This window comes from Ceratotherium simum, chromosome 1 (assembly GCF_057802395.1).
Source record: "Ceratotherium simum simum isolate JZ-2026a chromosome 1, ASM5780239v1, whole genome shotgun sequence".
Lineage (NCBI taxonomy): Eukaryota > Metazoa > Chordata > Mammalia > Perissodactyla > Rhinocerotidae > Ceratotherium > Ceratotherium simum.
In genome coordinates this window covers 110514887-110537169 of record NC_141900.1, presented here as the reverse complement: position 1 = coordinate 110537169, position 22283 = coordinate 110514887, and the positions used below count along the sequence as shown (strand labels likewise).

Sequence of the window (22283 nt, the reverse complement as noted above, 5' to 3'; positions counted from 1 at the left end):
CCTCCCCAAGGCATAGAGGGTGTTTTCTCTTCTTTTCCTCTCCCCCAAATGCAGTAGGCCTTCCCCTGTGCTTCCCTTCCCCACTGGCTTCTGTTCCTTACATTGGAAGGTGGGGCTTGTGTCTTTCCAGCAGCAGCTGCTCCCTCACCAGCCTCACCCTTGCAGGAAGTGTTCTCCCTGGTCCTCAGTCTTTGCGGTGAGCTCACACTACAGTCTACCACGTGGGTCACACTGCCCTGTGTCTGTGGATTTCAAAGGCGTTACTCTGGCTCTCCCACACTTGGCCCTTAGCAATTAGGATCTAGCTGGCATTGTCTCACCTGCCCTTTGGTGGCCTTATCCACCCCTTGGAGCTGCCTCTAAGGAAGAGTTTCAGGGCTCTCTCACCTCAGCTCTCCCATGCATTCAAGAGTGATACTCTTTCCAGTTTTCTACATCCCACGTGGTAGCTGGAAGTCCCAGGAGCTTTAAAACATGAGAAAAACACTCTTGACCTTTCCCGACAGCCCAGATCGACTTAATTCAAAAACTTGAGAAAGACTTGGAGCCACCAGTCTATATTTTTAACAGACCTCCCAGGTGATTCATGTTCTGTACCGTAGAACTTAATGCACTTAGGATGGCTGGCATATAGTAAGTGCTAAAGTAAACAGTTGCTATTGTTGAACTGTAAACTTTACTACATTCATTAGACAATGCATTATGGAAAAGCAGAGAGAAGAAGGGCATGTCTGTGGTTTTCATGAAATACATGGATACGCTCATGTTCCAGTTGAAACGTGACCACATTACTCCTTCCATTTCTCATAGAAGAGCCATAGCAGCCCGAAGAGGTGATTTCCTGTCCTTTGGAAACACGTCCCACTAGCTGTTCAGTTTCCCAAAATGGAGATCTTGGTCATCCACACAGAGTGGTTGGGGGGCGTGAGGGGTACTAATTTTAGTTGCTTTTCCAAAGCTCTGCCTTGATCCCTTCCCTCCTCATGGGTTTCTCCCTGTGTCCATGTGCAGACTTTTCAGATTGAGCTTTCAAACCTCTCTCTCTCTCACCCACTCACACACACACACATTCATTCTCTCACTCACACCCATTCTCTTTCTCTCACACACATTCTCACAATCACATGCTTTACACATTTGTTCACTCTCATACATTCACTTATTCTCTCACACATACACACTTGTTCTCACACCCGTTCTTATTCATTCACACTCCTCACACTCATTCTCTCACACATCCATACTCATTTTCACTCACATTCATGTTCTCACACACTCATTCTCACACACCCATGATCATTCTCACACACACTCGTTTCTCATGCACTCATACTTGTTTTCACACAGTCACACTCGTCTATTTCTCTTTCACTCCCTCTGCCTTTATCCACTCTAGGCACTTCCTGTTCCCCAGCCTCCCCTGTGCTCAGAGACATGCCAGCTCGCTTCAGCTCCTTAAACACGGGACCCCCTTCACCTGGAGTCTTCTTTCTTGCATTCAAATCTCTGCTCTTTTCAAACCCAGCTGAGTCCTGCCCTTCCGCAAATCCTGCTTCTGCCTCGCTGGCGTTTTGTTTCTTTGAACTTGGGTAGCGTTTAAATGTATCTCATCGTTTTGACAAGGATCATCTGAGTAGACCCTCTATCACTTGAAGAGTTTCCATAATCTCTAGCTGGAGTCCCTTCCAGGTGACCGCCATTTGACAGGGCCTCTCATTAGTCTTTGAGTGTTTCCTTCAGCTTTCTGATTCAATAAGATGCCCCAGGCTCATTTTAACAGTTTTACCCCAGGCCTGGAACCAGCCGTTTCTTTAAAATCCCTGGTTTCTTTGTATTTAGAGATCATAATCAGAGTGCTAGGGAGTGCTGATTGCTCCTGGGTTGTCATTGCTTCTAGGTCTGTTCTATTTAAAGGGCCTATTGATATTTGCAATGCAAGTTTATATCTCAGTTTTTCTTAGGCCCAAAAGTCTTGGTCTTTCGGGGCTTTTTTAAATTGTTGCTTTTTAGTTTGGGTCTATCTAAAAGAACCTTGACTCTTCTAGTTCGTTTTTTTTGTTTTTTTTTTTTTGTTTTTTGTTTTTTTTTAATTTTCCTCCCAAAGCCCCAATAGATAGTTGTATGTCATAGCTGCACATCCTTCTAGTTGCTGTATGTGGGACTCGGCCTCAGCATGGCCAGACAAGCGGTGCGTTGGTGCGCGCCCGGATCCAAACCCGGGCCGCCAGTAGCGGAGCCCACGCACTTAACTGCTAAGCCACGGAGCCGGCCCTAGTTCGTATTTATTAGTAACCATCTACTTCTCAAAGGGATTTGAGCAGGGTTTTTTACTCTAGCTATATGGGTGATTGAGATCATGCAATTTCACTTAGCATTTCTTCTACCAATATAAAGCACAAGTAATTTTATTATGTGTGATATCCATTTTGACAGGAAAAGCAGTGTTTCTAATCAATGGTTTTTACCCATCCACATTTACTTAATGGAATCTTAACCAACTGTTTAAGAATTCTTCTAAGATAAATACCCACTAGAAAAATGAGCAAAAAAAAAATACAAATGTTGAGTGAATGGATGGAACATGTTCACTAATATCAAAATATTGATATTAGTGAAAATGCAAATTGAAACAGTGGTAAAGTACCATTTTTTAACTGCCAAATGGACTGATTTTTAATATCTGTATTTGAAGGTACAAAGAAAGGACATTTTCATGCACTTTTGGTGGGATATAAATTAGTACAGTATTTTTTTAGGGCAATTAGGTATCAACATAAAAAGTGAACATATATCTTTGACCAAAACGTCCACTTTTTGGATGCTAGTCTGCGTGTGTATACCAGAACACACGTGTAAAGAGATATTCACTGAATCATTCCTCATAATAAAGAGAAATTATAAATATTCTAAGTGGCCATCAGTAGGAAGATGGGTATATAAATTCCTATATGATTTTGCTGGAGAAAACTATGACATTATCCAAAAACAAAACAAAAACAGAGGTAGCTCTCCATATACCAACACAGGACGTTGGTCTTGATATTTTACAAAGTGAAATACAAGATGTGGGAAAGTATTATGTACTAACCCATTTTGTTTATAAAGAAACAAAACTGTATGATTTGATTTGATAACTAGAAATAATTTTGATACTTAATATTTTTGCCCTTTTTTTTAAACAGCTTTTAGAAATTAACTGGACAGGACTGACTAATCTTCTTGATATCCCTGGATTGAAGTAAGTATTGTCATGTCATACGGTTAGCTTGTTGATGGTGTAATGTGCATTTTCGCTGGTAGGAAAACAACACAGAACAGGTAAAGCCTGTCTCTACAAGGCAGAATCCGTGCCTTCTCAGCAGACTCTCATATGAGCCTCGAGTGAAGAGACTGTAGTGGGTTCTGTTCTCATAGCCACGGCTGAGACTGCTGGGATCCAAATGAGCTGTGGTACAGTGGTTTTAGGACTTTAGACTGAGTCACTCACCATTCATTTTACTTTTTGTTCATCACAAGGCATCGTTCCAGTTTTGGTGTTTTAGAAAAGTAGCAGCCTTTTAATATCTTATAAATTAATTTTTAAATTTGGTATTTATTATTTTTCCAAAAAATAAAGAGAACTTGAAAAGCAAATATATGTTGCAAAACTAGCCCTTTCTGGGTTCTTTTCAACCTGTGCTACCACTTCCCTTTCTGCCTTTTGTGTCTATAGCCACTCCTTCTTGGAGGGGTAGATGTCAGTGCTGGACCTAGGAATGTGTAGGATCGCTCCAGGTGCCTTGGTATGAGAGGTGAGAAGGCTGAAGTTTCTGCATCACATCACGGGGAGTCCCTTTATTATTCTGGAGCAATCTAGTGTCCAAAACATGAGGAAAGTTTCCCATAATAAGCACATGAAAACTTTAAGGGCACATCCCCTCTGGGAGAGAAGTGAAGTCTTCCTAGTTGTGTCACAGTCTGCCTCACGTGGTGGAAGGTGATTGTGGAAAACCTGTTGTTCACTACTAAGCTGGAAGTTCTGAGATTACAGCCTCGAAACCTGCTTTTGCTGGTTTTACCGTTGTATTTGAAGGTTAAAATATATTACTTTTTGGTTAAAGTTACATATGTTTCCAGTGGGTACTTTGCTAATCCGTGATTTTTCCCTAAAATAGTTTAGAAATTAAATTATGAAAGCCTTGGTTTCAGTCTGTTTTTCCTATTCTTGTGTATTTGTTATGCCCCTGAAATGGCTGTTAGAAAGAATTTTGTTTCATCATCAGGGAAAAATTACGGCTTTAATAAACTAAGGCATATTCATAATAATAAAAGTCTTTTTTTTTTTTTTTTGTGAGGAAGATCAGCCCTGAGCTAACATCTGTGCTAATCCTCCTCTTTTTGCTGAGGAAGACCGGCTCTGAGCTAACATCCATTGCCTAATCCTCCTCCTTTTTTCCCCCCAAAGCCCCCCAGTATATAGTTGTACGTCATAGTTGCACATCCTTCTAGTTGCTGTATGTGGGACAGGGCCTCAGCATGGCGGGAGAAGCGGTGCGTCGGTGCACGCCTGGGATCCGAACCCGGGCCGCCAGTAGCGGAGCGCGCACACTTAACCGCCAAGCCACGGGGCTGGCCCATAAAAGTCTTTTTTAGGTACTGTGGTTTACTAGATATAGAAAAATAGTTGTCTTTAAGAGATCTTTGGGGGCCGGCCCCGTGGCTTAGCGGTTAAGTGCGCACGCTCCGCTGCTGGCGGCTAGGGTTCAGATCCTGGGTGCGCACCGACGCACCGCTTCTCCGGCCATGCTGAGGCTGCGTCCCACATACAGCAACTAGAAGGATGTGCAACTATGACGTACAACTATCTACTGGGGCTTTGGGGGAAAAATAAATAAATAAAATTAAAATTCTCTAAGAGATGCTTTGAGCCTCCTTGGAAAAAACTCTTTAAAAAAAAGAGATCTTTGGGAAGAAAGGACAACTTAAAAAAAAGATTTGTTTAAGTGTTCATTAGGATTCTTGGTTACAACAAACCCAACTCAATTGGTCTTAAATAAGTGAGTAAATAAATACTGTTTTTTTTTTCTGTTTTGCTGAGGAAGAGTCACCCTGAGCTAACATCTGTGCCAGTCTTCCTCTATTTTGTATGTGGGTTGCCGCCACAGCATGGCTGCCAATAAGTGACGTAGGTCCACGCCTGGGAATCAAACCTGGACTGCTGAAGTGGAGGGTGCTGGACTTAACCATTTGGCCACGGGGCTGGCCCCAATAAAAACTATTTTGTAAAGACAGTTTATTCATTCATCCAACAGATAGATATTGATTGCCTGCTGTGAGCCAGCCACTGTTCTTAGTGCTGGGGTGTAGCTGTGCTCAGAACAGCCACACACACCTGCTCGCATGGATCTCACAGTCCAGTGGCCCATTCCTGGCTCATGTCACGGAGAAGCCTGGAGCGTTATTTGGGTGACATCAGACACAGACAGGTGTTGGTGTCCAAATGATGCCATAAGGGCTCTCTGTCCAGCTCTGGACTCTGTTTTTCTCTTTGTGGCTTTGTTTTCACGCAGGCTCTTGCTAGGAAGTAGCAGCCTCTAGTTTCTGTTCTGCAAGCTTAGCAACCTTGGTAGAAAAAGAACCTTTTCCACTAGTTCCAGCGAAAGTTCCAGGGTTGACTTCTCTTTGTCCACCCATCCTGGACAAATTCCTGTGATTCTGATGGTCAGGTTTGGGTCTCCTGCCCACCACAAGAGGAGGCAGAGAAATGTTTGAAAAAGCCCCAGTGAAGGGGGGATCCCCCAAAGGAAAACTTTCACCAGAAGTAGGGGGAATGGGTACTGGTTAGCCAGCAGAAACAAGAAGTCTGTGTTGTTGTTTAGTGTAAGAAAAAGTGTTATATTCTACTTTCCTCCCTTCAGTATCATCGAGGGACTGAAATAAACGTAGGATTATGGAGCGTCTGCTCTGTAAATAGCATTGTATTACCTCCCTTAAAGGGTGAGCCAGAGGGCATGTTCTGCACTTGGCAAGCCTGCAGCTCAGAAAGTCAGCCCCAAATCATTTAAAAGGGAGCTATAGGGGCCGGCCCCGTGGCTTAGCGGTTAAGTGCGCGCCCTCCGCTGCTGGCGGCCCCGGGTTCGGATCCCAGGCGCGCACCCACGCACCGCTTCTCCGGCCATGCTGAGGCCGCGTCCCACATACCTCGGGCGCACACCCACGCACCGCTTCTCCGGCCATGCTGAGGCCGCGTCCCACATACAGCAACTAGAAGGGTGTGCAGCTATGACATACAGCAATCTACTGGGGCTTTGGGGGAAAAATAAATAAATAAAATCTTTTAAAAAAAAAAAAAAAGGGAGCTATATACGGGGCCAGCCCCGTGGCTTAGCGGTTGGGTGCACGCACTCCGCTGCTGGCGGCCCGGGTCCAGATCCCGGGCGCGCACCGACGCACCGCTTGTCAGACCATGCTGAGGTGGCATCCCAGATACAGCAACTAGAAGGATGTGCAACTATGACATACAATTATCTACTAGGGCTTTGGGGAGAAAAAGGGAAAAAAAGGAGGAGGATTGGCAATAGATGTTAGCTCAGGGCCAGTCTTCCTCAGCAAAAAGAGGAGAATTGGCATGCATGTTAGCTCAGGGCTGATCTTCCTCACAAAATAAATAAATAAATAAATTTTAAAGAACTGAAAAAGGGAGATATATACACATGCACATATGCATATACACATGGAAATACCTACATACATGCATACGTGTACATATGTAGTTCCATTTTATTTAATGATTTTGTATGTAGCCAGATTCTTTTTATGTTGTAAAAAATAGCTTCTAGCTACTGTTTTATATATAGATTTTATATACATACATAATATATAAAATATATTTATATATTTGATATATGTAGAATTATATATATCATTAAAAACATATATAAACAACAACAAACACACACATAGATACAGAGAACAGATTGGTTGTTACCACAGAGGAAGGGAGGTGGTGGGGGGCGAAAGGAATTAAAAGGGATGTTTGTACAGCGATGGATGGCAGCAGACTTTTGGTGGTGAAAACGATGTCAGAAGTCAGAAGTCAAAATATAATGATGTACGCCTGAAATTTATGTAATGTTATAAACCAGTGTTACCTCAAAAAAAAAAATATATATATATATATACACTCATATATGTATATTAGAAATATGGAGAGAAGTACACACCCTTCAAAAACAAGGCTATAGCATAAAAGGAATATATAAAAATATCCCTTTTAAATGAAATTATGTATATTTATATATGACATAACATATATAATTATGTAAATTTTGTATAATAAAATATGACATTTATATAAATTTTATGTAATAAAATAGATACATAAATACTTGACATAAAATTCAGGGTACTATTTTTCACTTAAAGACTTTCTATCAAATAAATCACAGCTATGGCAAGCCTTATGTTATAAAAGTAAATATTCAGTAACTTTGAACCTAACATGAAACCTTACCCGTAGCTTTATAAAATGAACATCTACATGCTGTATTCGTTGCTTACAAAATGGAACCCAAGGTGTAATAAAGTAGCAATAATGCCTGAATTACTTCACTTTACCGTACATTTTAGCTGTCCCTATTCTCTTCCAATGAAGAGCCCTAGACTGCGTGTTGAAGGTGTAAGAAGGGATGAGAATTATGACAGAAACAGAAGTAAGGTGGTGAGCAGGGATGGTTCCGAAGGACAGAGAGGATCAGACACACTAGGAAGCCATTCCTGTTTGATGAGACCATGGCAGCAGTCAGGACAAGCAAAGTGACCAGCTAAGTGGTGATGCTCTAGCAGGCACTCGGGAGCAGCACTGCAGCTGTGATAAATCAGGAGGAGGCTGAGAGTGTGTGACAGGATGAAAGGCGAGCCCTGGGGAGGCGCCTGGGTGGGCCTTCTGCTTGTTTGTAGGTGTTGAGCCAGAGCTTACATGGTGTCAAGGTGGGTGGCAAGGCCATTGACCTACCACCATAACAGCTAAGGGCTTCTTTTTTTTGTGTGTGTGTGTGTGTGTGTGTGAGGAAAATCAGCCCTGGGCTAACATCCATGCTAATCTTCCTCTTTTTGCTGAGGAAGACCGGCTCTGAGCTAACATCTATTGCCAATCCTCCTCCTTTTTTTATTTTCCCCCAAAGCCCCAGTAGATAGTTGTCTGTCATAGTTGCACAGCCTTCTAGTTGCTGTACGGGGGACGCAGCCTCGGCATGGCTGGACAAGTGGTGCGTCAGTGTGCGCCCGGGATCCGGGCCGCCAGTAGCAGAGTGCGCACACTTAACCGCTAAGCCACGGGGCCGGCCCGCAGCTAAGGGATTATTGAAAACATTTATGTCCTCAGTGAGGGGTTTTCTCTTTCAAGAAATTTGAAAGAGATTTGAAAATAAAACTGGTATTTTGGAAGGGAAATGTCTAAAGTGAGAATATGCTTGATATTGAAGCTTTGAAGGACCACCTCATACCTCTGCTTTGTGAACATATATCTTGTGTCTGCCATCTTAAATCCTCCGAGTCTCTTGGGAGTGTTAACATCTAACTGACCTATTCACAAATAAGTAGTGTTGTCTGTGGAGTCGTGTTTTTCTTTTGTCTTTTTCCTGGGTTCTGAGTTCAGGTCCCATATCTTGTCATTGCATTTGGCCACCCAGCTTGCAGTGAGTGCTCAGTGACTGCTCACTGAATGGTGATGACCTTCATGCTGTCCCAGTGGATGTTTTTATATGTACAGTTCCTTTACATGTGTATGTTAATAATTTTACCATCTGAGAAGTACTGGCAAGAAGTAAGGTTCTTTTAAAACTTTGCAGTTCTGCTTAAAACTTTGCAGTTCTTCTATAGCAATGAAACTTGATTTATGTGTGCTTTCAAAAGTGTTGTCACATACATTTTACTTAGTTCTCATGTTTACCCCAAAGAATAGGCAAAAAAAATATATTACAAGTACATTTGTTTCTTTAGCCTCCACAATTTTATTCATAATACTGAGTTCTCTGTGTAGTGGTGTATAGAATTTGAAGATTATTACAGTATTCAGTACCCAAATAAAGTGTGAAGAGAGAATAAACTAAATTCTTTCACCTCATTGGGAGCTATGCATATAAAACGAGAGAAATTTAATGTAATAAATATGGAATCAGTAAATGGATATTTGTTAGAGTATTCTCTGCACTTTTATGAATGTTTGAAGTATTTTGTGTTAAAAAAGAAATTTAATAAATCATATCTTAGTTATTCAGATTAAATCAATGGTCAAGTTACGTAGGAATGTATGAAATGTTATTTAGGACATTACGAAATGTTGCCAGAATATTGCCTCCTGTTTGCAGAATAAATCCTGCATAATAGTCACCATAGCAATATTGCAGCTCAAGTGTTGAACTGCTGGTTTTGAAGACTGTGTTGGGGAAATTAGACAACTCCAACCCTGTAAAGGGGATGTTGTATTGTTTGTGGTAAGCTTACTGTTAAAGGCGATAACCAGCATTGATGTGTCTGATAGTTGGTTTGTTCTTTTTACCTCCCACCTCACAGTGGTTTATCAGATACTATCATTTTGGATATAATATCGAACTATCTGGTACTTCCCAATCGAATCACCGTTCCTCTTGTCAGCGAAATTCAAATAGCTCAGTTGCGGTTTCCTGTACCAAAGGTAAGCATGTCTTAGCCTCCATCAACACTTAAAAATAGATATGGAGGACCTTTTCACATACTTGGGTGTTATAACTTCTTGTATTTCTCCTGACAGCGACCTTGCCACATGGACCTTGATGCAGTAAAGGTAGTTTGTCCTGCCACACTCCTTAAGAGATTGGCTAATGAGCTTCTGATCTGAAAGCTTTCACAGAGACTTCAGAGCAGTTCTTAAGCCTCAGCTGTGAACCTGAAAGGTGCCAATACAGATTTAATTCTGCAAATGTTATTGCAAGTCATAAAGGGCAGCTGTGACAATTCAGTTATCTCAGAAAGCACATACTCTCTGTATTTTTCAAAATGTAACAGCTTAGTCTAAGCAATGGAACTGTGTATAACAACTGGTGCAAGTGTTCTCTCAGATGTGAGAAGAGGCTAGCTATCTCTGGAGTCATTTAACGAGTGACACGGTAGAAGCAGTGCTGCTGTCACAACTGCCTTGGATAGGAAGGAAAGGACAGGGGCTGGGTCTGGGTCACAGCCCTGGGGTTTAGCAGCAGCTTCACTTTCAGGCATACTAATTGGCATGTCTGGGCCTCAGTTTCTTCATCTGTAAATTGGAGGTGATAACGTATCACACAGAGTTGGGTCACTGATATTGGGGTCATCTTCATTTGAGTAAACTGAGCAACCTCAGCTAAAGACTGTGAGAACTGGCCAGTCAAGGACATGCTCGTCAAGGAGGTGCTTGGAGTAGACGGCCCCTCCCAAGTGCGTGAGAGCTTTTCCCACTTGTGCTTCACCCCATCCCATTAGTCTGTCTGGCTTTGGGTTCCAGAAGTGCAGCGGGCAGCCCGCTCACGTAGTGTCTGTGAGGAGTGTGACTCTGACACACCCAGGACAGCTTATCTTACTGAAACAGAAGTGTTGAGTTGGTCCTATTTCATTGGGCGTGGTAGTGTTTTTAGTTTGTTTCCTGAAGTGGAAGTAGACAACTTTTCCCTGCTGCCTATTACTTTTTCTAGTTAAATTAGATCTCAGTAACAGTGCACAAATCAGCAAACATGCTTGAGCATTCTTACGCAGTCACGTACCATATAATGACGTTTCGGTCAACGACGGACCACGTATATGATGGTGGTCCCATAAGATTAGTACTGTAGAGTACCAGTAGGCTGTGTAGTAGGCTGTACCATCTAGGTTTGTGTAAGGACGCTCTGTGATGTTCATACAACAACGCCGTCTGACCACACGTTTCTCAGAACAGATCCCCCATCGTCAGGCGACACATGACTATATTTTTCAAAAGTAACAACTCTCCATTTAACTGATGCCCAGTTATGTTGTTGGCATTTAGCAGGTTTAATGGAACACTATATATGAGAAAAGGATGTCTTTTTTCATCTCCTGATCCTCATCTGTGAAAATGCAGGAATTCCTTTCCGTGTAGAAATCCTTGTGCTCCTTTTCCACTTAGGCTTTTTTATTCTGAGTATAGGTGAGCTCTAAGCCTGCCGGAATCCAGCCTTCCTTAACCATGTGGGGTTTAAAAGCTGGCGATGCTTAACTATGTTGCCAGATTATCTAAGCTTTAGGCATATGAAAATGTAAACAGGAAATTTTAAGTTTTTTGAAGTGTATTTATTTATTTATTTATTTTTTTCCCCTAAAGCCCCAGTAGATAGTTGTATGTCATAGTTGCACAGCCTTCTAGTTGCTATATGTGGGACGCCACCTCAGCATGGCCGGAGAAGCGGTGCGTCGGTGCTCGCCTGGATCCGAACCCGGGCCGCCAGTAGTGGAGCATACGCACTTAACCACCGAGCCACCGGGCCGGCCCCTAAAGTGTATTTATTTTTAAAAATGCATACTTTCCTATGCTGATTGGGTCAGGAATATTGCAGAGTAATTTTTTAAAAGGGTTGTGGGGGAGAATGCCGCCCTATCAAAATGTAACTTTACCACCTTTGCTTGCTTTGAAAGAAATATGAGTGAATATTTTTATTTTATCAATTAAACAACATTCTAGGAAAAGAGAAACATGTTTCAAGTCTATGAGTGGTAGTATTTCACAGTTTCAGTTTTCCTATCTATAAAATAAGTTTGACAGTATTTCCTAGGATTGTTCTAACAGTTAAATGAAGTAATCAATGCATATCAAGGGCTTAGTAATGGGTCTGACACCACCTGCAGTGTTAGTTATCACTTACTGTAGTACTGAAACAGGATTGTTTAGTGACCCGTGAGGCCCTGTGTAATCTGACCTCCTCCTGCCCAAGCCTGGCTCCTTGGGCTTCTGCAGCCCAGGGTTGGTCTGGGATCTCTGCCAGGAGAAGTCTCTGGAGGGGTCAGCAGCCCATACTTCACTCCCCTCCTGCCTCTGGTCTCCTATCTAAACAGTGCCCTTTGGACACTGTTGTCTTGCCCTGCTTTAGTGTCTCCTTAGTGCTGCACCTGACATATTACACCTTCACTTTCTTCTTTGCTGCACAAGAAGAGAGTCTTTGTTTTGTTCCCTCTGCACCTTGTTCTTAGGAAGGACAGCACACAGCCGTCCACGTCTGTCACATGAACCCACGAACAGTCTTCATGTTTGTTCTCTTTTTCAGGGTGTTCTAAGGATACATTTTATTGAAGCTCAGGATCTTCAGGGGAAAGATACTTATCTGAAGGGACTTGTCAAGGGAAAGTCAGACCCCTATGGAGTAATTCGAGTTGGCAACCAAATCTTCCAAAGCAAGGTCATCAAAGAGAACCTTAGTCCAAGGTGGAACGAGGTGTACGAGGTAAGGTGTGTCCAGTCATGTCACTGGGCTTCATCCCGAAATTCTGATTCCACTCCTGTCACACAGGAGTGTGGTGAATTTAGGTGGTAATTTAAATTCTTTTTGCTTTAATTTCCCATCTTTAAAAAGTATTGTACCTTCTGTCCCTGCCTTACAACATTCTCGTTATGCCAGCACATAAAATTTTATTTATTTGTTTTTTGTGAGGAAGATCAGCCCTGAGCTAACATCCATGCCAAGCCTCCTCTTTTTTTTTTTTTTTTTTTTTTTTTTGCTGAAGGAGACTGGCCCTGGGCTAACATCCATGCCCATCTTGCTCCACTTTATATGGGACGCCGCCACAGCATGGCCTGACAAGCGGTGCATCGGCGCACGCCCAGGATCCAAACCCGGGCCGCCATCAGCAGAGCGTGCGCACTTAACTGCTACGCCACGGGGCTGGCCCCAGCACATAAAATTTTAAACCTTAATTATGTAAAGCAATCACAGTTAATAGTTGGCCAAATATTTTTCATAATGTGAAAAATGTTTTATGTGGTTATTAACCCATAAACATATACAAAAATTAGATTAATTATAGTTTTGTAAATTTTTTTTTTTTAAAGATTTTTATTTGTTTATTGTTTCCCCCCAAAGCCCCAGTAGATAGTTGCATGTCATAGCTGCACATCCTTCTAGTTGCTGCATGTGGGACACGGCCTCAGCATGGCCGGAGAAGCAGTGCGTCGGTGCACGCCCGGGATCCGAACCCGGGCCGCCAGCAGCGGAGCGCGCGCACTTAACCGCTAAGCCACGGGGCCGGCCCTAGTTTTGTGAATTTTAATTTAGTACATCTAGACATCTCTATATGTCAATAAATATAGATGGACATGATTTATAATAGCTGTTCACTGAATAGATACCATCATTTGTTTAGCCAAAGAGATCTCAGCTATTCACTTCAGCGTTATAACCAGTGCTGTTCCAGTGTAGCGTGAATGTAATTTTTCTTTGCTTGGCCAAGTTTTCCCCAGATAAAGCTCCTCAGAGTGGAATTGCTGCATCAAAAGTTATGTGATTTTTAAAGGACTGATACATTTTTGCAAAATTGTTCTTCAGAACAGTAGTGCGGTTTATATTTCACCAGCTTCCCATCCTCCCCATCAGGTCTGTTGCCAAATCTCTTAATCTCTCAGTGCTGGTAAGTGGATCACCTGTGGTTATCCCAAGGATGGCATCTGAACGGAGCCACTTCAGGACTAGAAAGATGTCCCAAGCCTGTACCGGGTTTGTGGGTTCTGTCCTGTTACCTTGTTCTGGAGCGATTGAACTTGACCCATTGAGATGTAATCCCAGATAACGAGAAACAAACACAGTGGACTGTTACTATGTGGGCAGGTGTTTCAGAATGATCTCCCAGTCATGCAGAAGTATGTGTGGTTTGACATTGAGAAAATGTAAGTGCTTTATAACTATTTACCACTGGGGAAAATACAGCACATGATGATATATACTGTAATCATTATACTCAATAGGTGACGATATTAGTAAAAATATAAAATAACTACTGATTATTAATTTTTTAGGCTTTAGTCTATGAACATCCTGGACAGGAATTAGAGATTGAGCTCTTTGATGAAGACCCAGACAAGGATGACTTTCTGGGAAGGTAAATCCTTCGTGAGTGTGAGGAGACTGTAGGATCACTCTTTCTTTTCAATAGATATTCTTAAAACTATAATATAATTTCAAAAATAGATTTATGTACATGTAATATTTTTAAATGACTCTTAGATATAACATTGGTTTCACCTTAGACTTCTTAAAACATGTTTTATTCCTAAAAAGTCTTACATTTACATAAGAGAAGGAAAGCTGCTAGATCTGTGTCCGTAGCAGCCACTAGCCACATGTAGCTATTTAAATTAAATTGATTAAAATTAAACAAAACTTAAAATTCACTTTCCTGGTTGTGCTTCCCCCATTTTAAGTGCTCAGTAGCCAGCTATGGTACATGGCCCCAAGTGCCAGCACAGCTCTCCAGCCCTCACATTGTGCAGACAGCTTCGCTCTGCATTGTAGAAACGGGTTTTTAAACTTGTTCGATTGTTGGATTATTTTTTGGGGGAGGAGTAATTTACATTGTACCTACACATTGGAAAAATAAATATTGATTTGTTCACTTAAGTTGAAAAACCAGTACAGCTGAAAAAAATGAACTTGTAAAAAATACACTTTAACCTAATCTTTATAAACTGAATTTCTTGTGGCAGAAAAGATACAGGGATTGGTGACATTGGGCAGGTGTGGCCTCATCAAGAATGGCCCGTGTATTGTGCTGTGACTTCAGAATGCATTCGTGAGACAATTTGACAAGGAGCAACCAGAAGATTTTAAGCAGGGCAGTGAGGAGACCACATTTGCATTCTAGTAAACCCACTGTGTGGCCTAGATGATCAGGGATTGAGCTGGAGCCTGGCAGACCATTAAGAGACTATTGTTAATACAATCTCTGTCTCAGCTTAGGGTCTAACAGAGGAAAGGGTGGCTACAAGAAAAAAGAGGAGCTTAATCATCCCATTTTAGTCCTCTCTGGCTTCTGGCGGGGGGCTTTCCATTCTTTGCAATAGAGCAGGATTATTTAGGGGAAATGGAACCGGCTGTCTTAGACATGCTGAGCAAGAGGCGTCTGGGGAGCTCCGGATCCACTGTGGTCCAGAGCTGGGGAGCAAGGTTGGGAAAGTGGTAAAGCCCTAATTCAGCATGCAGTCCATAGTGACGGATGGCATCGCGGAGGGAGAGAATGTCAAACAAGAGGGCTGGATCTTCTTGAACGTTTTTGGCACATTGTAAATAGCTACAAGGTGGGGAAGACCGGGTTTTTCACAGCTCTAACCTCAGCTTTGCCAAACTGAGTGCTTCAGCCTCCTGGAAACTAAACCCTGCTCTTCTCCTGACCTCTCTTGACACTCTTGGGTGTAAGCTTGAGGAAGCTTTTGGAAGAAGGCTGTTTCTTGATAAACTATGTAGCATTTTGTTGCATTTCTGGAGTACTTTTTCATAGACAAATGTTTAAGTTTATTTCAGTTATAAGAAGTGTGTTTCTATGTTCTAAATTTATTGTATTGTTATTTCTGTAGTCTTATGATTGATCTTATTGAAGTTGAAAAGGAGCGCCTTTTAGATGAAGTAAGTTTTCTTTGCGTATTGTTATACTTGATGAGCATTAACTAAGTAACCTACTGCTGCCCACCCACGCGATGCTCACAAATATTGAGAACTTAGGCCTTTTAGTAACAGCCAAGTGAAAACAAATGAGTTTAAGAGCCAAATCAGATAGTGTGTATTTAGTACCTAACATATGCTAGAAGTTCGTAAGGATACAAACACAAACCCGCTTTATTTCAGGCGGGCATGTGCTCTCTTTCTGGAGTCAGGGCGGAGGCCTGTGAGAAGCTCCCTTTAATAAAGAGCGTTTTAAAGGTAGCTGGAGTTAATAAGCAGAGCTGGCACAGTACAGGTGATGAGAAAGTGTAACATGAAAGATATCTGTAAATGCAGTGGGAATTGACAGCAAGTAGTTACTACTTCAAACAGGATATTGCTATCAGAATAAAAAGTATGAAAAAAGGAAGAGTTTGTGGTGGCTTCTAAAAGATGAATAAGGTTTGGATAAGTAAAGTGTAATTAACCAAATCAGTGTTGAGGTCTGCTACTTACAAAGTAACACATTTTGCTTCCCAAGCAGACAGCACTTGTAAGTATATAGTGATGAGTAAAAACAAACACATTAACTTATTTGGTATTGAAATTCAGTATTCAGGATCCATGTTATATTATCTCTTGGCTCATGAATTCTATTAAAATTCATATGTAGAAGCCTGATAGTACTGGATGGTACTAGAAGACATGTGAATCCTTGCATGTAAATTAGGGATGAAAATATTTACTGCACAGGGGTTTTGTCAGGTTTCAATGAATTAATATATGTAAAGCATTTAGAATGGTCTCCAGCCAGCAGGCAGTGCTGTGCAAGTTCCATCATCTTGGACCATAGCTCATTCAAATAGCATAGAGCTAAATATGGCAGGATTCAGTCCTTCAGCCTTAATTGAGAACTGTTGATACCTCAGTTAGTGAGTAACTTGTGACATTTGTAGAGACTGTGTTTAATTTGAATTTTCATTCAGGAGAACTTTTGCTGAACTTGTGCATTTTCTCTTCAGTGGTTCACCCTGGACGAAGTCCCCAAAGGAAAGCTGCACTTGAAACTGGAGTGGCTCACATTAATGCCAAATGCGTCAAACCTTGATAAGGTGCTGCGAAGGTTTTCTTGGAACAACCAGTCACTCCTAACAGCTGAGATTCGTATCTTTAAATTGTATTGCTACTCGGTTAAAAAAAAATTACAGCAATAGTTTTGATTATTGTGCTATAAGTCACTACAGTGACTTAAATTATAATAAATTAATAGATAAAGGGATAAATTAAAGATAATGTAATGTTATGGGGTTTTTTTGTTTGTTTTGGGTGAGGAAGATTGGCCCTGAGCTAACACCTGTTGCCAATCTTCCTGTGTTTGCTTGAGGACAGGTCGTTCTGAGCTATATCTGTGCCAGTTGTCTTCTGTTTTGTATGTGGGTCTCTGCCACAGCATGGCTGCTAGTGAGTGGTATAGGTCCATGCCTGGGATCTGAACCCCGGGCTGCTGAAGCAGAGCATGCCAAACTTAACCACTGTGCCTCTGGGCCGGCCCCAGATAATGGAATGTTTTTAAGAGAGATTTAGAAGTCATTCACACCTGTTTTACGAGATCTTGAAATTTGTGCTTGGTATAGTATAGGGTTTGGAGAGCCACAGATCACCTGAGTGCTTCATTTAATTGATTTGTGTAGAATCATGTCATTTAAAAGATACTTATTGTTTTTATTCTCTCCAGATTGCATATATTGGATAGTTACTTTCTCCACGTTTCTTATTTTCTTGAGCATTATAGACATAATCAGGTAGAAATAGTCTGAAGTCTTATGGAAATAGGCCTGCTGAGGCTTCTTTTTTTTTCCTTATAGGTGCTGACAGACATCAGAGCTGACAAAGACCAAGCCAATGATGGTCTTTCCTCTTCATTGCTGATCTTGTATTTGGATTCAGCAAGGAACCTTCCGGTAGGTAATGCCGTGGAAACTCATTTGAGTGCTCATTTCCTGGGAGTGGATCTTGCTGTGTTCAGCCATGCCGTGTCCCCTGTTCTTATTGCTGTAGTTTCACTTCACTCCAGCCCGAGAGAGCAGCAGTGGAGAGGGATAAGTGTTATTTGCTTCATGAGTGTAATTTTATGTTTGCACATCTTATTGATTTATCCAGGATGTTCGGAATTATCTTTACTCTGACGTGTTTTGTGAAGAAATCTCCAATACATAGGAAAAGAATATGTCTAGTAGTTAGGGAAGAAGTTACTCTATAGAAAATCACTAATTATTAAGATTTAGTTATCTAAAGATGGAAATTGTCTCTATTTGGCATGGGAATAAAATGTAGCAGCTCTGAAGACAACCCCAGAGTTCATCCTGGCTGTAGCATGGCAGGATGACGGGCCAGGCAACAGTGAGAGGATGAGGGTGCTCCAGACGTGCAGGCACAGGGGAGATACACACGCTGCCCTGCTGATCTGTCACACACACGGCTCCTGCAGCATGGGGCATGTGCTCCCACTCGTATGCATCACAATTGTTTTGCTCTTAGAAAAACTATACAGTACAGTTTTTATAAGTAATAACTATCACCATGGAGAAGGAAAATCATACAGCTTCAGTCTCGTGAGGCCTGGTGGGATCCTCCACCACCATGCTAAACCTCACTATTTAGAGAACTGTGGTCATTAGAAACGTTATGTTGTTGTGATCATTTTTTTTGAGTGCCCATTCACTTGTTCTATAGATGGTCATTCTTGCTTAATTCGTTGTGCTAAAGGCCAATTTTGTTGAAAGAAAGACTATTGCCCCCAGATACAGGGTGTTTTCCTCCTAGGATTATAGTGAATACTCCTTCACCCAAGTGCCTTTGTAGATGGTCTCCCTGAGGGGATTTACCTGGTGGAGACAGACAGGAGGGCACAGAGCATCCACCCAGCCCTTTAGGGTACTGCCTCTGAGGGTCTCCTAGTGGACTCCCGTCTCGCCTCAGCTCACCATGGTTGTACTCTGTCTCCTTCACTCATAAAGTACACGTTCTTATTTCATCTGTATGTTTTATTTAAAGTTTTTAACCATTAAAATCTGATTGATCATCTATTTTTTCCATACTGGGAAGATGTAATTGAACTATTTGTGTAAATTGTATATAATTGTATTCTTTCTTTCAGTAAAGGTTTCTTGACTGATTTTAACTTCTTAAATTCTTAATTTCTCTTAAAGTATTACCTTAAGCTTTTGGTCAATCTTCCAGTCAGAAGTCTGTGACCCTATCTGTTAATAATTTCAGTTTGGGGGAAGTTGTTTCATTATTTAACCTTTCTACAGAATTTCTTGTATGGTAGAACTTTCTGTTTTTAACCACGATAATGTTTGTTATAAAGTCTTTTATAGGGGCCGGCCCCATGGTGTAGCGGTTAAGTGCCCGTGCTCCGCTGCTGGCGGCCCGGGTTCGGATCCTGGGCGCACACCGACGCACCGCTTGTCAGGCCCTGCTGTGGCGGTGTCCCATATAAAGTGGAGGAAGATGGGCACAGATGTTAGCTCAGGGCTGATCTTCCTCACAAAAAAATAAATAAAAATAAAGTCTTTTATAATGCCTGATGAAAGTGAATTTGTTGTATATTTTAGGATATAGAGAATAGTATTGGTGAATTGGCAAGAAGGATTAGGCTTCTCGTTAGAACTGTGTGTTTTGTCACATTAAATTGAAATTTGAGTAATGTCATGTAAGCAAAAAAAAAAAAAAGGAAAATTTATTAACCTTCTATTAAAAGGGCACTTTGTGCATGAAATATGCTCTGGCCGTCAGAGGCAAAGCATCTTTGCAGAACCACTGCCCTGTTGGGTGTGTGTTTGGAGCAGGAGCGCTTGCCCACGGGCTCCCCTGCGTTTCTGCGGGATTCTTTGACACTCTGCGTTTTGCACTCCTGTGTATTAGTGCTGCCTGTGCGTTCATTGACCACGATCCACCATTCTTTGCTTTCTCCTCCTATTTCCACTTTCCTAAGAGTATCTACGAGGGAAACTTTGGGTGTGGCTACTTAAAAGAGAGGCGAGCGTCGGGACTAGTGTTTTGTGAAAATACTACCTCAGTCTATAGAGCACTATTTGTGAGTTCTCCAGTGTTCTTTCTTCCTTTTGTTTTAATGGAGACTGCTGGAATGTGGACTGGGACTTCTAATGCTGTCTACTCAGTGGTGGAATGACATCGCATGCTTCTTTAGTTTTCTTGCATGATTTCAGTTACTGTGTGTGTTTCTTCTGTGCTTGTTTTGTAAAATGTTAACACTGCTGTAACTAACATTGATGACTGCATCTGATGATGAGATGAACAGACCTGGTGAGTCATGAAAAAGCTTTGGATTCCTAAACTACTACTGGCCCATAAAAAAATAAAAGTTCTTCTGAGGGAAAAATGAAGCCTTAATGATTAAAGTTGATTTTCTTGTGGTTCATCTCACTGTGAGATGTAAAGATTTCTTTACAAGCTTTCAAAAAGCTTCCTTAAATCTTGCTCCTCCTGACCAAACACAGAAGTGTCAGAAATTGGCTTTCCCTAAAGTCGCAGCTGTGCCCCTGGGGACGGTCAGTGAAGACAGAAATTCACCTGTTACTCTGAAAACTTGCCCTCTCTCTCAGTGTTTAACCAGAGCTCCTATGGGAAAAAAATAGAGTTTATGATCCAGCTTCTTTTAAGGAACTTCAGGAGTTTCCTGGAGTGGATAATTGAGCATTTCTGACCTTTATTTGAGAAGCTGATTTTGGTCTCATTCTTTCTCTCCCTGGGGTCTCACTTTGGCACCTTGACTCGTATTGTTCTTGGTGTTTTTGGCAGATAGTTGTTTTTACTTGCTTTGGGGTCAGAGAAAGCCAGAGATGGCTTAGTCATTACTCTAGAAAGTCACCCTTTCTGAACTAATTATTGATTTAATTCAATAGCTAGTGAGATTCGTCAAGTTCATTCGGCCCTTGAATCTAATAGTGGTGGTGCTTTGCATTTTTGAAGAGTTTCCATTTCTATTTCCACATGCATTCTCAGTTTATTCTTACTGTAAAAAAGAAAGGAGGGGCAAAACTTGAAGAATAGGTATTTTGTCCCAAATAATAGATGAGGAAAACCAAGACCCTGAAGAACAGTTAGGTGAGCTGTTTGGAGTCACACCAGCGCTAAATCATAGCCATGGTCTCCTCCCTCTCCCTGCTTGCGCCTGTTTACAAGTCAAAATGAGATCAGTGGTGCATATTGGCAACTATTTTCTATCACTTTTTATAAAATGATTTTCTGTTTCGGGTATTTCTTAGTGGAAAATTGTAAGCCGCTATAAACAACAATGTGGCTCTGCTGCATCAACTCTGTTAGTCTACCTCCAATAGCTTTTCTAAGTTACTTTTTTCTGTTCTGTAACTGTTTCTTTTAAAGAAAATATTTCTGGGCTGGCCCCGTGGCTTAGCGGTTCAGTGCGTGTGCTCCGCTACTGGCGGCCCGGGGTCAGATCCCAGGCATGCACCGACGCACCGCTTCTCCGGCCATGCTGAGGCCGCGTCCCGCATACAGCAACTAGAAGGATGTGCAGCTATGACATACAACTATCTACTGGGGCTTTGAGGGGGAAAAAAAAAGGAGGAGGATTGGCAATAGATGTTAGCTCAGAGCCGGTCTTCCTCAGCAAAAAGAGGAGGATTAGCACGGATGTTAGCTCAGGGCTGATCTTCCTCACAAAAAAAAAAAGAAAGAAAATATTTCTGACCTTGTGTCAGGATTTTTTAAATTGTTTTGTAATATTTAGCTAAGACATTGCTGGGTTATCAAAACTGTCCTCTTGCGTTATCAAAATCACATACTCTGCCTTATGATTCATATAGAGCCATCAACAAAGTGTTCTGTAAAATAAATTTGAACAAATTAATGGCTTTTTTTTTTTTACCTGTTGATTTTCAATATGAAGTTAGATCATTGCTTTCTCCATGTTCCTGTCAAGGCTAAGACCATTGCCCTTTCTAGTAAAGGTTTTAGATGGCTGCCTTTGTCCTTCTGTTGCTCTCTGTCCTTCTGCCTGAAAGGAATTAGCTCGGAATTTCAGAGGAACGCTGAGGGTGTGGTCTGACTCCATGGACGGCTTTAGGACCTGAGGCTTGCGTGATAAACGTACATTTGCTGAGCACTTTCTAAGGGCTCTACATATCCACCTCATTTAGTCTCAGACCACCCTGATCACTTCTAGGTTAAGGAAACTGAGACAACACAGAGAGTGTGAGGGACTGAGATAGAGACCCAAGGTCAACTAGTAAGTAGCTGGGATTTGAACTCAGCCATGTCACCTGGAGTCCACATTCTCAACCCTCCTGTCTATTCCATCCTAGTATAAAGTGAATTGCTATCACTTTATTAAGTTTATGAGTTTATAATGCTGTATATGGAGTTAATCTGAGATGAGTGGTGTTTTTACTAATGTCTATTTCATACATAAAAATGCTAGCTGTGTAATATGAGACCCTTGGGTGTGATGATGCTAGGTGCTTTATAAAAGTTATCTTGGCTCCCATTTTAAAAGCACAAGTGGCTATTAGTGCCTCCATTTATGGTGAATAGCCCAAGGATGGAAGGTGCAGTCATGTCTGGAGGCCTCCCACTGGGCCCCTGCCCAGCACACCTGGATGATCTGGTCTGTCT

The 22283-nt window shown here is 41.7% G+C and overlaps 1 protein-coding gene across 6 annotated transcripts in view; it reads left to right on the top strand.

Annotated features, from left to right (window-relative positions):
• The window catches only part of ESYT2 (extended synaptotagmin 2), a 97253-nt gene that overhangs the window by 52190 nt on the left and 22780 nt on the right, over positions 1-22283 (top strand). For 5 of the 6 annotated variants that reach the window (XR_015552744.1, XM_014787591.2, XM_004430576.3 and 2 more), the window contains exons 7-13: positions 3183-3238; positions 9553-9673; positions 12264-12440; positions 14006-14088; positions 15560-15608; positions 16646-16735; positions 17489-17584. Coding sequence is in view for 5 of the 6 variants with exons in the window: in XM_014787591.2 (XP_014643077.1) it covers positions 3183-3238; positions 9553-9673; positions 12264-12440; positions 14006-14088; positions 15560-15608; positions 16646-16735; positions 17489-17584 (672 nt within the window). In the remaining variant the exon portion in view is untranslated. Of the gene's footprint in view, positions 1-3182; positions 3239-9552; positions 9674-12263; positions 12441-14005; positions 14089-15559; positions 15609-16645; positions 16736-17488; positions 17585-19620; positions 19723-22283 lie in introns of all 6 variants that reach the window. The other variant, XM_087433836.1, reaches the window with a different exon arrangement.